General features: G+C 45.0%; 6 protein-coding genes across 6 annotated transcripts; 3 read left to right on the forward strand and 3 right to left on the reverse strand.

Annotated features, from left to right (window-relative positions):
* Positions 1-171: 171 nt before the first annotated feature.
* EYB26_005031 (uncharacterized protein) lies at positions 172-615 on the forward strand (the record flags this gene model as incomplete). The annotated part of the gene is made up of 1 exon (XM_054264321.1): positions 172-615. The coding sequence occupies one exon, from the start codon at positions 172-174 to the stop codon at positions 613-615; it is 444 nt and encodes a 147-aa protein (XP_054120296.1).
* Positions 616-1,103: 488 nt separating this feature from the next.
* On the forward strand, positions 1,104-1,688 carry EYB26_005032 (uncharacterized protein; the record flags this gene model as incomplete). Its single annotated transcript, XM_054264322.1, has 5 exons — positions 1,104-1,118; positions 1,169-1,222; positions 1,275-1,416; positions 1,492-1,558; positions 1,613-1,688. The coding sequence occupies 5 exons, from the start codon at positions 1,104-1,106 to the stop codon at positions 1,686-1,688; spliced, it is 354 nt and encodes a 117-aa protein (XP_054120297.1).
* A 757-nt stretch (positions 1,689-2,445) lies between these two features.
* On the reverse strand, positions 2,446-2,762 carry EYB26_005033 (uncharacterized protein; the record flags this gene model as incomplete). The annotated part of the gene is made up of 2 exons (XM_054264323.1): positions 2,446-2,598; positions 2,655-2,762. 2 exons carry the CDS (start codon positions 2,760-2,762, stop codon positions 2,446-2,448), a joined length of 261 nt encoding a protein of 86 aa, XP_054120298.1.
* Positions 2,763-4,432: 1,670 nt separating this feature from the next.
* EYB26_005034 (uncharacterized protein) lies at positions 4,433-5,503 on the reverse strand (the record flags this gene model as incomplete). Its single annotated transcript, XM_054264324.1, has 3 exons — positions 4,433-4,814; positions 4,863-5,035; positions 5,468-5,503. The coding sequence occupies 3 exons, from the start codon at positions 5,501-5,503 to the stop codon at positions 4,433-4,435; spliced, it is 591 nt and encodes a 196-aa protein (XP_054120299.1).
* An 836-nt stretch (positions 5,504-6,339) lies between these two features.
* Positions 6,340-7,373, reverse strand: EYB26_005035 (uncharacterized protein; the record flags this gene model as incomplete). The annotated part of the gene is made up of 2 exons (XM_054264325.1): positions 6,340-7,018; positions 7,069-7,373. The coding sequence occupies 2 exons, from the start codon at positions 7,371-7,373 to the stop codon at positions 6,340-6,342; spliced, it is 984 nt and encodes a 327-aa protein (XP_054120300.1).
* A 5,389-nt stretch (positions 7,374-12,762) lies between these two features.
* Positions 12,763-13,515, forward strand: EYB26_005036 (uncharacterized protein; the record flags this gene model as incomplete). Its single annotated transcript, XM_054264326.1, has 1 exon — positions 12,763-13,515. One exon carries the CDS (start codon positions 12,763-12,765, stop codon positions 13,513-13,515), a length of 753 nt encoding a protein of 250 aa, XP_054120301.1.
* Positions 13,516-13,959: the final 444 nt, after the last annotated feature.

Here is a 13,959-nt window from a genome sequence, read left to right on the forward strand (position 1 = left end):
TATAGCCATGTGAGGTATTGGCCCTAAGAAGGGATGGAGTATCTAGGGCTATATTTTAGGCTATATTTCTCTTGGCGTCGTCTTTTGTTACTTGTAGCTTAATCAAATAAATTGCTAGCTCTTCTGGATTTTTGGGAACTCTTACAAAATGGGATCATCTACCAGCACCAAATGGGTACGCATATTGACATGACACGAGACGAGATCGTTATCGTGTTGATGGCTGTTACAGCACCAGACGGCGCATACGGCACCAAACGGGATTTTTTACAGCACAAGACGGCGCATACGGCACCAAACGGGATTTTTTACCGCACAAGACGGTCTATACGACACCAAACGGGATTTCTTACAGCACCAAACGGATCATTACCAACTACTCCACTAACCGCAGACTTACACCGCATGGGAACCTTGGTGCCAGCGCGAGTGGGAGTTTATACTAGCACGAGTTGGTATCAGTCCGAGTTGGCGTCAGTTCGAGTTGGTGTCAGTCGAGTTGGTGTCAGTTCGAGTTGGTGTCAGTTCGAGTTGGTATCAGTTCGAGTTGGTGTCAGTTCGAGTTGGTGTCAGTTCGAGTTGGTGTCAGTTCGAGTTGGTGTCATCTCGAGTTAGTATCAATCGAGTTGGTGTCAATCGAGTTGGTGTCATTTCAAGTTGGTGTCAGTTCGAGTTGGTGTCAGTTCGAGTTGGTGTCAGTCGAGTTACTGTGTTCTTGTGCGGGTCATAGAAATGATTTTTTCCTCTTTTTCTGCAGTTTTAGTGTCAGGCGCTCCCATTTGGTGCTAGTCAGTGATCTCATTTGGTTTTATTATGTGATACGTTCCGTATTGGTAAGCGTTCCCGTTTCAAGTCAGTCATATTCCGTTTTGGTAGGTCGCTGGTGTTCACGTTGGAAACATTGAATATCCCCCTAGACTCACTTGTACTCTACTGTAGGATGACTTAGAAATGACTCAACCCCGTTTTCTTTACAGTCCATGTGCAATAGTTGTCTTATCGCTGCTTATCAACTATATATATATATCGCTTAGAGACATATTACTCCTAGAGGAATTTTAGTACAGCAAGGCACGATAAAGTTAGACTCAATCGTCCTTTACATGTTATTTACGGCGGTCAGTGGGCCGTTCTTCTATCACTGAGTTCTTGCTGACCGTTTCTCTAGATAGGCGTTGCCCACGGCGCTTCTCTTGTATATGATGCTAATCTTGACAAAATGGTAAGTTCACAGACCGGTCGCCGAATACTTTGAGCAATAGCTGACAGCAAAGGTCTTGAATACGACTATATTCCCAGCGACACACGGCCGTTATGGTCGGAGCCTTCACTCGAGAGCATCTATAAGTAACACTGACCTTGGTTATACCATAGCTAATAAGCACTCCAGGATGCCGAGCCAACTTGCTCTCTTTAGTATGGACTGGCCTGTATTAATAAGATAGTCGCCAATATCAGTCATCTCTCTGATGTTGCTAATATTACGTGCAGCGTGCCTGCAGCTACTTATGCGCGTGTATCTCATAAAGGGAGATCCTCGATTTTCTTCTGCAACTTCGTACGTGTAAAGATGGTTAATACTTATATTCAGATTATTAATATAAGCGTATAGGAAAGCTAGGATATTAACACGAGATGTAGAAATCTCATTCAACCCGCCAAACAGGTCTCCGACGCTTGTGCCTTAGGCTACAGCTATACCTATGATTATGTTGCAAGAAATATTGGTGACGGGTCTCAAAGCGTCCCATATTTAGTAGTTATTGGTGACGATTATGCCTTTGCGCCCTAGTGAAAGCTGGAGTGAACTCAATGGTAAAGGGTACTGAGGATTGGTCAAGATTTGGCAAGATTAGTTTAGTATAGCTCTTAGGGAGCATAGAAGGAATAAATCAACGATTATCGCTCCCCCAGCTGCAAGATAGATTGGATATTACTGGTCTCGCCAATGTAAACAAAAGAGTACATTATAACAGCACCGACAAAACATGAAAATTCCAGATCATAGTGATTATCATCTTGCCGAAACGCCAAAGGTAACATTAGGGGAATGTCCGGGTATTGCTATGATGTAGATTAAGAACAGCGTCGCTGAGCAGGTCTGCAATATTATAACTATACTCTATTCCGCCTGTCTGTCTACAAAGTCTTCGGATCAAAATTGATGCAAATTTGGATCGGCTCTTGGTAGTAGGGACAGCAAGAATTAAAAAGTGGCTCCTTCGTGTTAAACTTACTTATATATCTAGTACAGAATATATAATTATATCTGAATATACGCCAGTATTTCTTTGCTTCACCGCAGCCCTGACAGAGAAGGTACGTGGACTTCTTTTGATCATCGATAACCCGCTGTAAATCACGGATTTTCTCATCGTTCTGTTGATTTGAAATTGTGAAGTCCTCCTGGAGACGGTCTCTCTCGTGATTTGACATCATGAGCTGTTATCGGAGATAGTCTTTCTCGCTGTTTAAGATTCTGAGTTCCTCTTGGAGACGGTTTTTCTGGTCATTTAAAATCGCGAGCTCGTCTCGAAGTTTTTGAATTTCTTCGGTCCATGCTTGGCCTTGACGTCGAACCTTTTGAGAGAATTCATCCTTCCAGTTGTTAGTTAAATATCTAAGATAAGGAGGCGAGATAACCGAATACGCACAAGCATAGAATTCAAGTCTGTGGGTTCTCTGGCCCGTTTGCCTAGTCCAGGCTTTCTTCGTCTCAACTTGCTTGGAGTCGCAGTGGCAGTGGCAGTGGCAGCATCCATGGCTTCTTTATAAGCTCGGTAAGCGTAATCATGCTTTGCAACTTCACGTAGTGAACGTGAAGGTACACGTATCACTTGGTTGTTCTCACCGCAACCTGGTCTGCTAGTAATATTTATAGTCATATAGGATGGCGTTTTATTAGGAGAAACAGTCAATGCAGCAGATTCTGTATTACTTTATATTAAAACTTTATAATAAAACGCCTGATCTACTGAGATTTGTTCGTTCATCGTCGTGGTGAGAGTAGGCTGTAAGCTGTTTATATTAATAGCAGAATATAAATATAAATTAGAAAAAGAAAATTCAAACACAGGGGTGGGCATGGAGGGAGTTTATATACCCCAAAACCACCCACCATCGGAAAATTTCATGCCCGAAGCTGCTACATTACTATACATAGCCAGGCCGCAGTTGGTTGTATTTACTTTAGCCCTGATTTATTGGCTGGACTGCCTGATTCAATATAGCTTAGACAGGTATAGAAAGATGACGAAATCCAGACCAGATATCGTTGAAATTGACTCAGACATGATTCTGATTGAGGCTCATGCTACACAGGATCGGGGCTCTGATATCAACAAAGCTGACTATACTATCCCAGTGTTTGAGGATAGGACCAAGTGTAATTGCGTTGCATCATTAATCTCCTATTATAGCCCTTTCGTAAGCCAGTGATGTTGTGCATCTGTCATGCCAAGGCACTCTTGACTTAGGCTAGTCAGACTATGCTCTATTCTCTATTAATAACAGCTTATGTCCCTGATAGTTAACTCGAGACGGATTTATTATACCATGGTTGCGAAGTTATGAGTACGCTCTTCAGAATTAGAGTATGCAAGAGGATTGTCGTCGTCGACCTTCATTCGAGATGTGACCGACTGGAGTCAAGGCTGGCCAGCTAGTAGAAATCAAACTGGTCATATTTTCATCTAGATCAACCCGTCTGTCTCTTTATCTAACTATCTACTATAGTAAATCAATTTATTGCAATGATATCAAGCGTGGCTGTGGTAAACTCTGGTAACAGTGTCGACTTATTTATAAAGCCCACCTGGCTATGTTCGTAGTCAAGAATCAATACACCTAGTTAGGCCCACCAGGAACCGAAGGTGTACTTATGACTTAGGTCTGTAGAGTTGTCCCTAGTGACGATAGAGATATAAGTAGTGCTGGTTGGATCACGCTGGTACGGCATATAAGTACCAGGAATGGTGAATATACCGTTTCCCATGCTGAATATAAAATCAGGGAGGCTTGTATTGCATGGATAGTGATAAGTGTTGTCAAAATTAGACCATGTAGAATCAATGCCTGTGAAATACCAGTCTAAGAGCTTTTGCGGCTAAACAAGGGACTACTCTACAGTTGAAACTATTGTAGACTAGGTGCTAATAGGAGGATTCTTTCTACTGCTAGCTGATATTACTGTAAGATTAATACTCCAAGTGGGCTGGGCAATATTCCGATCCGCCCACGCGATATCAGAACGAGGATTCATGCCCTCCAGACTCCTAAAAGTCTAAGTACCATTTTTCCATTTGCGAGACGAGTCAAGGGTACATTTCCATTCTAGACGTGATGTCAATGAATGCTCACATCAAGCTTTGAATCGAGACGTACCGGCCAACTGATATTTTATCGCAGACATGAAACTTGGAAATCCAGGCTGCTACATCGAGTTGTAGTTGAGGCCAATACTCCCGCTGGTCCCGCCAAAGGGAATAGCCTGTCCACTAGTATTCTGATAATATTGTTCAAATTGGCTGAATGCCATATTCGAATAGAGTTTGCCGCCAATATCGAATGTTTCTATGCCAGCAAGCGCTATAGCATAAGCATCATCCTCAAGCGTCTGCGTGTATGTATTCTCAGGGCTGGAACCGGGAATATAATAACTCCATGACTCGGAGTCACTACTATTGTATACAAGGCTGTTATCCGTGTCAGTGGTATCCTCACGGGCAGATCGAACCAGCACCCCATCGAAGGTGGTGTCAAACTGGACGTCAATTGTTTGTCCGGGTGAGCCTATCTCAACAATGCCTATAGGGCTGCTTACATCAGTATTTTGCTCAAACAAGGGCGTGGGAGTGGCATACCCGTCGATTCCGATCTCAATAGGAACACTGGAACCAGAGTTTGTGGGATTGGCAACCGCGACTCCACTGGTTACAGTTGACGACGTTATAGTTGGCGATTGTGCAAGCGCTCTATGGCGGTGCTTATAGTGAGCAGCACATGCCAGTGAAATATGTAAACTGCTGATAATAGCCTACAAGAAAAACATCATGTATTGTCAAGAGCATGGTAACTATGTGTGTCTCACTGAGTTGGGCTGTCTAACCTTTTATATATCATGCCTCAAACCGGCGGGTCTGGTTTGTGTACGGTGAGAGCAGAGACTGTCAAAATGGAAAGAGGACAAGGTGATTCTATTTGGTTGTCTATATCCTATCTGTATCCAGTCATATGAATTCTGCATCAGGATTAGAATTGGGGAGTAACTAGAACCTACTAAACCTTTGATAGCCTCCACCGCGTATTCTGTATCCTGTGTTTACTCTAGTATATATTCTTATATCTTCGTCAGTAAACTGATTATAAACTCGTTTCAGAGTATTCGTTGTATTTCAGAAATGGGCAGTGATACTAAACGGGAACATCCGCTGGCTGACATCAAACGGATATGGGGGATTCCGCTCACCCTTTCCGAATTTGAAACCCGAAGAATGCGCCCCATTCTCAATAGACGATATTTCATATATTGTATCCCGATGATAAAAGCCCCGGTAAGGTCCCTCAAAATTGTCTTCATTTGTAAATGAAAATGATCAACACTTCCACCACGGCAAATCGCTTCCACGAGCCTCCACTTTACGTGAGACATGGTATGTCAGGCCCCTATTACCCAAAGTCATCTACTAATGAGACATCAGACTGGAAACAGATTAAAAATTTCTACGAGTGGCCACCATTAGAACAACTGGCAGAGAGAGGACGCATGAACCAAGCAACCTTGAAATCCCTCAGCTAGCCCTACTCTTTGAAGCCTTGGAGAAGTCATCGCAAGGTCAAAAAAGCTCATAACCAGATTCTGTTGATCCGCGGTTAAATCCGAAAAGGGTTTGTGGTCACGGAAGAGCAGGAAGAAATCGCTTACCGGCGTTACGCTGAAGCTTTAAGTAGACTGGAGGATTTGACAGGTAGATCCTTCCAAGCATTTCCAGATGCGTGACTGAACTTACTCAGGTTATCGGTTTCCGCCCCCCCCGAAATACAACACTCAAAGCTACACACCAGAACAGCGTCTCCTGCAGCCTACGTTTTCAACAACTATTCTTTTGCTCGAAAATAAAACTAGACTAAAAAGGAACAAGATCAGGTAAATCCCGGAAATTATTATCGAATTGGTATAGAAAATCATTTTCCAACTAGAACCAAGGTTAGGGTTAGGGTGATAACGGAGAGGTAGACTTGGATTTACTCTATCCTCTTCCTATGTATATCAATCTTCTTGCTGTCTTTAACACCCTGTTTATATACGTTCAAGTCCTGTATTTTTCTGCTGCGAGCTAACTAACTGTAAAGCTTCACGCCTTTACATTCAAGATAGTCTTCTACGATCTTATCAGCCGTGGCTCGGAAGGTGACGAGTTGCATGTGTGAGCTCCATTTGGTCGCCGGCTCCGGTTCTGGATCTGTTGATTTCGTATCGGTGAGACCAGTTAGTGTTGATTTTCGCTCCAGTAGCGAAGAAATTACGGTAGTTCGAGGACGTGGTGAAAGGCTTGATAAACTATAGCCTCCAAATAAATTCTCAAATGGCGGCGACTCGGATTTCATAAACTTGCTTATCTCTTTATCCAAGTCTTCGAAGTGATTCAGGATGTCTTTGTTTGCCAATTTGAAATCAGGCTCCAAGTCATCCACACTGCTATCTTCACTTCCACCCCCTGAGGAGTTCAGAGAGTCAAAGATATCCACGTCTTCCAAGATGTCCCGACTGAGAGACAGTTCATTGAAGGGGAAATCTCGATGGTGCCATAGACCGCAGCAGCCGTCCATCCCAATGTTGTTTTGAGCATGACTTTTCATTCCAGGGAAAGGGGGCTTGTCCGAGATCACGGGTTGTGGAGCTAACTGGTCCAACTGCTTCTGTCTTTCGTCTTCCTCGTGCTTCACCCTGGCCGCAATAGCTTCACTTTCCGCTTGCTTCGCCTGTAATTCTTGCTCAACCTTCTCCTCCTGAGACATTCTGTACAACTCTTCAGAAACACCACGATAGTAGCTATTCTTAGCACCTACTCCTCTGTATGGCCTAGCCCATTCTGCGACCAGATTATAAGCCATCTCAAATGACATGGCAGCAGCGATCGTATTTTCTGCGATACCGTAAAAAGTCCACTACACAGAAGAGCCCATAGCAGTGGAATATGACTTGCAATCAAAGAACCTTTCCATAGCGCCGCAAAGGCTTTCCACATAGCTTTGCTGGCGTACAGGTTTGAGCGGATTCTCGTCGAGGCGTTGCATTGATACAACGCTTTGGCCGGCATACTGCATTTGAGCAGCAGGAGGTTCATAGGCGAGAATTTCTGCTTGTGATACATTGTGCTGTCCCATCAACCGTCATGTAGTAGTTGCAAAATCTCAAGATATCCTCCTTGAGTAGCGGTGTATAGAGCATTGCTATAGCATCCACACTGAGCATTGACATCCGCTCCCATCTCCCGTAGTGGCTGAATAATCTTAAGATGTCCTCCTTGGGCAGCAGCCTGGAGAGCATTACTGTATTTCCCACCCTGAACATTGACATCCGCTCCTTTTTCGAGCAGTAGCTTAACGATCTCAAGATGTCCCCACTCACAAGCCTATTATAATGCAGTCGTTCCTGACCTATCGATCTGATCAATTGCACCTGTCTTATTCACATCAACCCGACATAGTATGTGATCGACTACCTCATATCTAACTGTTTTTGTTCAGTACGTTCCTTTCTCAGTTAAGATGGTTTCATGAAGCCAATACCATTACTAACGCATTGTGTATTGTGCAGATAAGACGGTGAAACTTACAATATTGTCTATCATCAGTGTACAAAGTGCACATACAATATATCCCAGCCAAGCTTTCCAACGCGTAGATAAGCAACTACTATTGTGACTGCCTCGTTTCCGACTCCCATCACATCCAGCCGGTTCATCACGAAAAGCTTTCGCGGTATCTTTAGAACTTCTCGGTGTTGAATCAATTCAAGCACCGACTTGAAGGAAGCTACAGGAGATTCGAAGCGTGGCAGTTCATGCCAATTAGGCGAATCATCAAAACAAAAGAGAAGTCTATCAGCGCATCTACCCCCTCGTCTAATCTCACTGGATAGTGAGCTGTCCTTGATATAAGGATTTGCCAAGAAACCTCCTTACTAAATTAGTGCTGTGTCGTGTATTGTTACGAAACCAATCACCTGCATATGCTACGCGATATAAGAAACAGACCGGAAGGAACGATTGGACAACAGAAATCACGTGACCAAAGATATACTCGAAACCACAAAGACACCGATAAGATACGAAGTATATCTTATGAAGGAACGTGATTGGATAGTATATTATATTGACAGACGATATTTTACAGCTATCCCGGATGCGGTTGTTGCAGCGCATAAATCCAATCGGCTGCTCTCATTGGATATCAACCGGTCCTCATCACAAGGATTTGCCAAGAGAACTGCTTACTAAATTAGCGTCCACAGTCTTGCACATAATTATGTATGGCAACCTATGTCCAATAGTTTCCCTTCAGATAGACACACAAGACACACAGAATACGATACGTTACACGTTCCCACTTTATTTCTCATGGTAGCATGTCCCGTAGGGAGTTGCAAAAGGGGTAATATTGAGGTTATTCGGAAACAGACCGGCTTACAGAAACGGCAGGAGAGCAGCCTACAGAAACGCGTGCTCGTGGACCCTTGCGCGGAAGCCTTCCATAACTTGACACCCAAAAACAACCGATCCTAGGACTCCAGAGAGTGGACGTTAACCTGATTCTTATTGTGCCCTTCGTGAAGCTATACAGGATGTCTTCCGAAGATAAGAATCAAACCATTCTCTCCAGTAAATCAGACTGGGAGAGATGGCTGCGACCAATCGAGAGCAAGGCTCTTGGAACCGAAGTCTGGGATTATATTAATCCAGACCTCAAAGACTTTGAAAAGAAGGAGCTCACTGAGCCTGCAGCTCCAAAGAAAGAGATAAATGAGACCTCCGAGGATTTTCAATATCGACGAGATATGCACAAACGAGCCCTCGCGAAGCATGATATCAAGGAAGCAAATATTGCTTCAATCCGAGCGTATATTTTCCGAACGATCGACTCCTCGGCGTACCTTCTCGTGAATAAAAAATCGAACGTATACGATATCCTATCCGAGCTTCAAAAACGTTATAAACCCGATGCGAGCCGAGAGCGCTTTGATATCTGGAACGAGTGGACGACGTTAAAAGCTGGACCGGCGGGAAAGAAGCAATTCAACGCATGGATAAAAAGTTGGATAGAGACGTATAACCGAGCACGCCAATATCAACTTCCCGGAATCGGCTCAGATGAAAAATTCGCGATGATGGAGTTTATGCACACGATTCGGAGAGTAAATGAGACTTTCTACAGCACATGGTATGAGGCTGTTTCCAACGACAGAGAGAAGTCCTTTATTGAGCTTGTCACCAAATTTGAAGACTTCACAAGAGCTGAACGCGGCACAAGTGTATATGCCACGTTGGGAGGCAATAATGCCAACTCAAATGACTCAAATCAAGGCAACTTCAACAGCCAAAACCGGAATAACAATAAGGCGAAGAAGTGCTGGTGCGGAGAGCTGAAATCGGTCCACGAACGCTGGGAAAAATGCCCATATCTAAACGAACAGATTCGTGAGGATAACTGGACCCCAGATCCCAATATCGTCAAGAAAATTGCTGAACTGGCCGCATCGAGAAAGGGCTTGAAAGACTTCATCGATCAACATAAGAAGCAAGGACGCCCGCCAGTCAATATCAACGCCGTTTTCACAACTTCCGGTGATGACGACCCGTTGGTGGATAGCGTTATTCACGACGGTGGCGCCACGGAGAGCATCTCCAACAACTTTGACCGCATGGAGGATTTTGTGCCGGAAAGGATCCGTATCAGAGGCTTCGGAGGCCATCTTTGGGCTCAGGGACGAGGCACGATGATTGTATGGGCGACTGCACCAGGGGATAAGGAAAAATCTCAGCAGTTGAGGATCCGGAATGCTCTATATTGCCCTGAGGGCCCAGTATCGCTAGTCTCTGGGAAGGCGCTTAACCGCTCAGGTGTCTTCAAGGATGAGGAAAAGAATATCCTATATTCGAGAAACGGAGGATATCACGTGATTGCGACCCTTCAGCCAATCAACGACCAGGCAGTTATTGAATATAATGCCCCAAAGCGATCAACAGCATATGTGTTGAAGAAAGTAAGATTCTCAACAGAAGAGCCTTGCTCAAAGGCTTCACTTGAGAGGTGGCACAAGAGATTAGGCCACCCAAATGATGAGGTGATTAACCATCTCAAAGATAGCGTCACCGGCGCTGAGGTTGATACAACAACCCGGCCAATTTGTGAGAGCTGCAAGATATCAACAGCGAAGCAGCAAATCTCTAGGAGACCAATGGCAGTTGGCTCCGCACCATGGGAGATAGCCCACTTTGATATCATTCCAATGTCGGAATCATGGGACGGCATGAAATGGTGTATACACTTTTATTGTCTGCAGTCCGGCGACCACGAGGCAGTCCACGTTCATTCAAAAAGAGTGCTATCGAGCGCAGTTATAGACTTCGAAAAAGAGAAGGCCCGGCAAGGCCTTAAGATAAAGGTATTTCACACAGATGGTGAACGGTCACTCAACGAGATGTTTATAGCGCATATCCGGAACGAGGGAATACAGCTTCATCAATCAGCACCATATTCTCCTCAACAAAATGGCCCTGCGGAGCGTTCTGGGGGGGTGATAATCGCCATGGCAAGAACGATCCTTACCGAGGCTAACTTACCAGAAAATTTGTGGCCTCTAGCTATCGATCATATAGTCTATTTGCTTCAGAGACTCCCAAAGAAGAAGCTTGGATGGAAGACGCCTTATGAGCTCATCCAAAGCATCACAAGGCTTGAGAAAAGCATGACACCAAACCTAGGCCATATCAAGATATTTGGCTGCAAAGCATATCGAAAGATTCCGTCAACGCAGATCCCACGGTTGCAAAAGATGGCACCAAGAGCAGAAATTGGCTATCTTGTCGGATATGATGCCTCAAATATCTTCAAAATCTGGATCCCAGAGGAGCGCTCAGTCATACGTGCGAGAGACGTCGAATTCGATGAGGATGCCTTCTTTGATCCCACAAAACCGGTAAAAATCCGTATACGTAAGGCGATCGAGGAAGAGGACTATCGGGTTGACACTATCACAACGCGAGCACCTGTTAGCGAGGACTCAGATGACGATATTTTCCAAAAGATGGAAGAGAACCGCGCTTGCGAGCAAGAAGCACCGGATTTTCAAGGGGTGCAGGCCCAAGGTCGTCTAAATAAGCTTAAAGATAAGCTTAATACTCAAAATAAGCTTAATAACAAGCTTGATACCCAAGATGAGCTTACCTCAGAGCCCACGAACGAGGCACCGTTCGACAACGGGGCAACGCGTCTCCCAACACCATCGTCACCAGGAACGGAACATAGCCAGGAGGTCAACTCTCATACAAACTCAGTGGAAAGGTACTCGACACCTATGACTATCGAACGTCTAGGTGTGAACGCTGAAGAGCGAGAATCTGTGCGACTCCTCACACCAGAGTCCAACCCCTCGCTTGAATTACGTGATTTTGATGCCGAAGCAAGCGAACAACTTCAATTTGAAGCCGCACATGAGCCAGACGACCAACCACCTCGCGCAAATGAGATATCAGCAAGCTTTTCAGAGAATAATATTATCTCTGGAAAAAGGAGCCGACGCGCTCCAAAGCACAGAGATGCGGATATCTATTTTACCTGGGCCTTCACCCTAGGCAGGGCCCTCCAAGACGAGCGAAAATTGACTCCGGAAGTGCGACTACACCGCGATAACCTCCCCCGAGAGCCTCAAACGTGGCAGGAGATGCTGAAGTTGCCAGAAGCACACCGACAAGGCTTCACCAAAGCTGGATATGCAGAATATGACTCCTTGGTTGATATGGATACGTTCGAAGAGGTCCACTGGGAAGAAGCCTTACAACAAGAGGACTACGAGCTTCTAGGCACAAGATGGGTTTTTACATACAAACTCGACAGCGCCGGCTTCCTGCTACGATATAAAGCACGACTAGTTATCCGAGGCGATTTGCAAATGAGCTGGGATGACACATATTCAGCGACGATTAGCTCAAAAGCAATACGGGCGTTGATAGCCCTCGCCACTGCCTTTGGATACGTGATGTGGCAACATGATATGATTACAGCATATTTGAACGCAGGAATCGACAAAAACGGCTATTTTATAAGGATGCCACAAGGCTTGAAAGGAGACCCTGATATCTGGCTCCGTCTGAGGAAGGCTTTGTATGGGTTGAAGCAATCGCCGTTATTATGGCAACAGGAATTCACCGCAACCCTCATTCAGCTCGGTTTTAAGCAGATATCAGAAGAAGTCTGCCTCTTCAAGAATAAGGACGGCATAATCTTATTCTTTTACGTTGATGACGTCGTTACGCTCTTCCGCCCTGAGCAAGAAGCGCTTGCAAAGGAGCTTTGGGATAGACTCATGAACAAATATCCTGCCAGAGCTATGGGGACCTAAGCTGGTTCCTTGGAACCCGAGTCATCCGAGATAAAGAAGATGAAGCGTCTTACCTCTGCCAGGATTCATATATCGAAGAGGTGGCAAAGCGTTACAATTTGGATACGAGCAAGAGGCCATCAACGCCATGCTCCCCAACCATGAAATTTATCAAATATGACGACCAAGCATCAAAAGCCGAGATCAAGCTGTATCAACAGAAAGTTGGATCCGTCATTTACGTTGCTATTATCACAAGACCTGATGTCGCCTTTGTTGCTGCAAAATTGAGTGAATTTATGCAGAACCCGAGTCCAGCGCACATGCAGGCAATCGATCGAGTTATTCTTTACCTCTATAAAACGCGCTTCCTTGCGGTTTGTTACAAAAGAAAAGATATCGAAGACGCCGTACAGGCAGCAAGCGATGCCTCCTTTGCCGATAACCCAGATCGACGAAGCTCTGGAGGATTTATCTTTAAGCTCTTTGGAGGACCAATCGACTGGTCAGCAAAGAAGCAAAAAACAGTGTCAACGTCGACCACTGAGGCCGAACTACTTGCTCTATCCGAGGCAGCGAAGCAACTCCTCTGGTGGCTACGTTTCTTCGAAGCTATCGAATTCGACCCCGAGCAGGGACCTATCACTATCGAGTGTGATAACCGCCAGACCGTGAGAGCGATGATAAAGCATGAAGCTATCCAAACTCGCCTTCGCCACGTTGATATTCACAATCACTGGCTCCGTGAAAAGGTGAAGAACAAGGAAATCAATATCCGTTGGGTCGACACCAATTCGATGCCTGCAGACGGCCTGACAAAGCCTCTCCTCGCTGAGAAGCACGCACGCTTTATTGAGCAGCTCGGGCTAGTTGACATCTCAAGCCGGATTTCCCAGGCCAATATTTCAAACTGATCTTCCTCCACAAATATCTAACCTGCGGCCCGTTTTACTACACCAAGCTTTCTATACAGACTGCCAAACCGTGCTTTCTTTTGTTTCATTTCTGATATCGTGGCATATGCGCTGAAGGGGTGTGACAGACGATATTTTACAGCTATCCCGGATGCGGTTGTTGCAGCGCATAAATCCAATCGGCTGCTCTCATTGGATATCAACCGGTCCTCATCACAAGGATTTGCCAAGAGAACTGCTTACTAAATTAGCGTCCACAGTCTTGCACATAATTATGTATGGCAACCTATGTCCAATAGTTTCCCTTCAGATAGACACACAAGACACACAGAATACGATACGTTACACGTTCCCACTTTATTTCTCAGGTTCAAGCTCAGTTGAGAATTTGAGTGGGACGCTGTAATGTATTGTATTGTGTGTCTACCTCAGAGGGAAAATTAT

This window comes from Talaromyces marneffei, chromosome 3 (genome assembly GCF_009556855.1).
Source record: "Talaromyces marneffei chromosome 3, complete sequence".
Taxonomy (NCBI): domain Eukaryota; kingdom Fungi; phylum Ascomycota; class Eurotiomycetes; order Eurotiales; family Trichocomaceae; genus Talaromyces; species Talaromyces marneffei.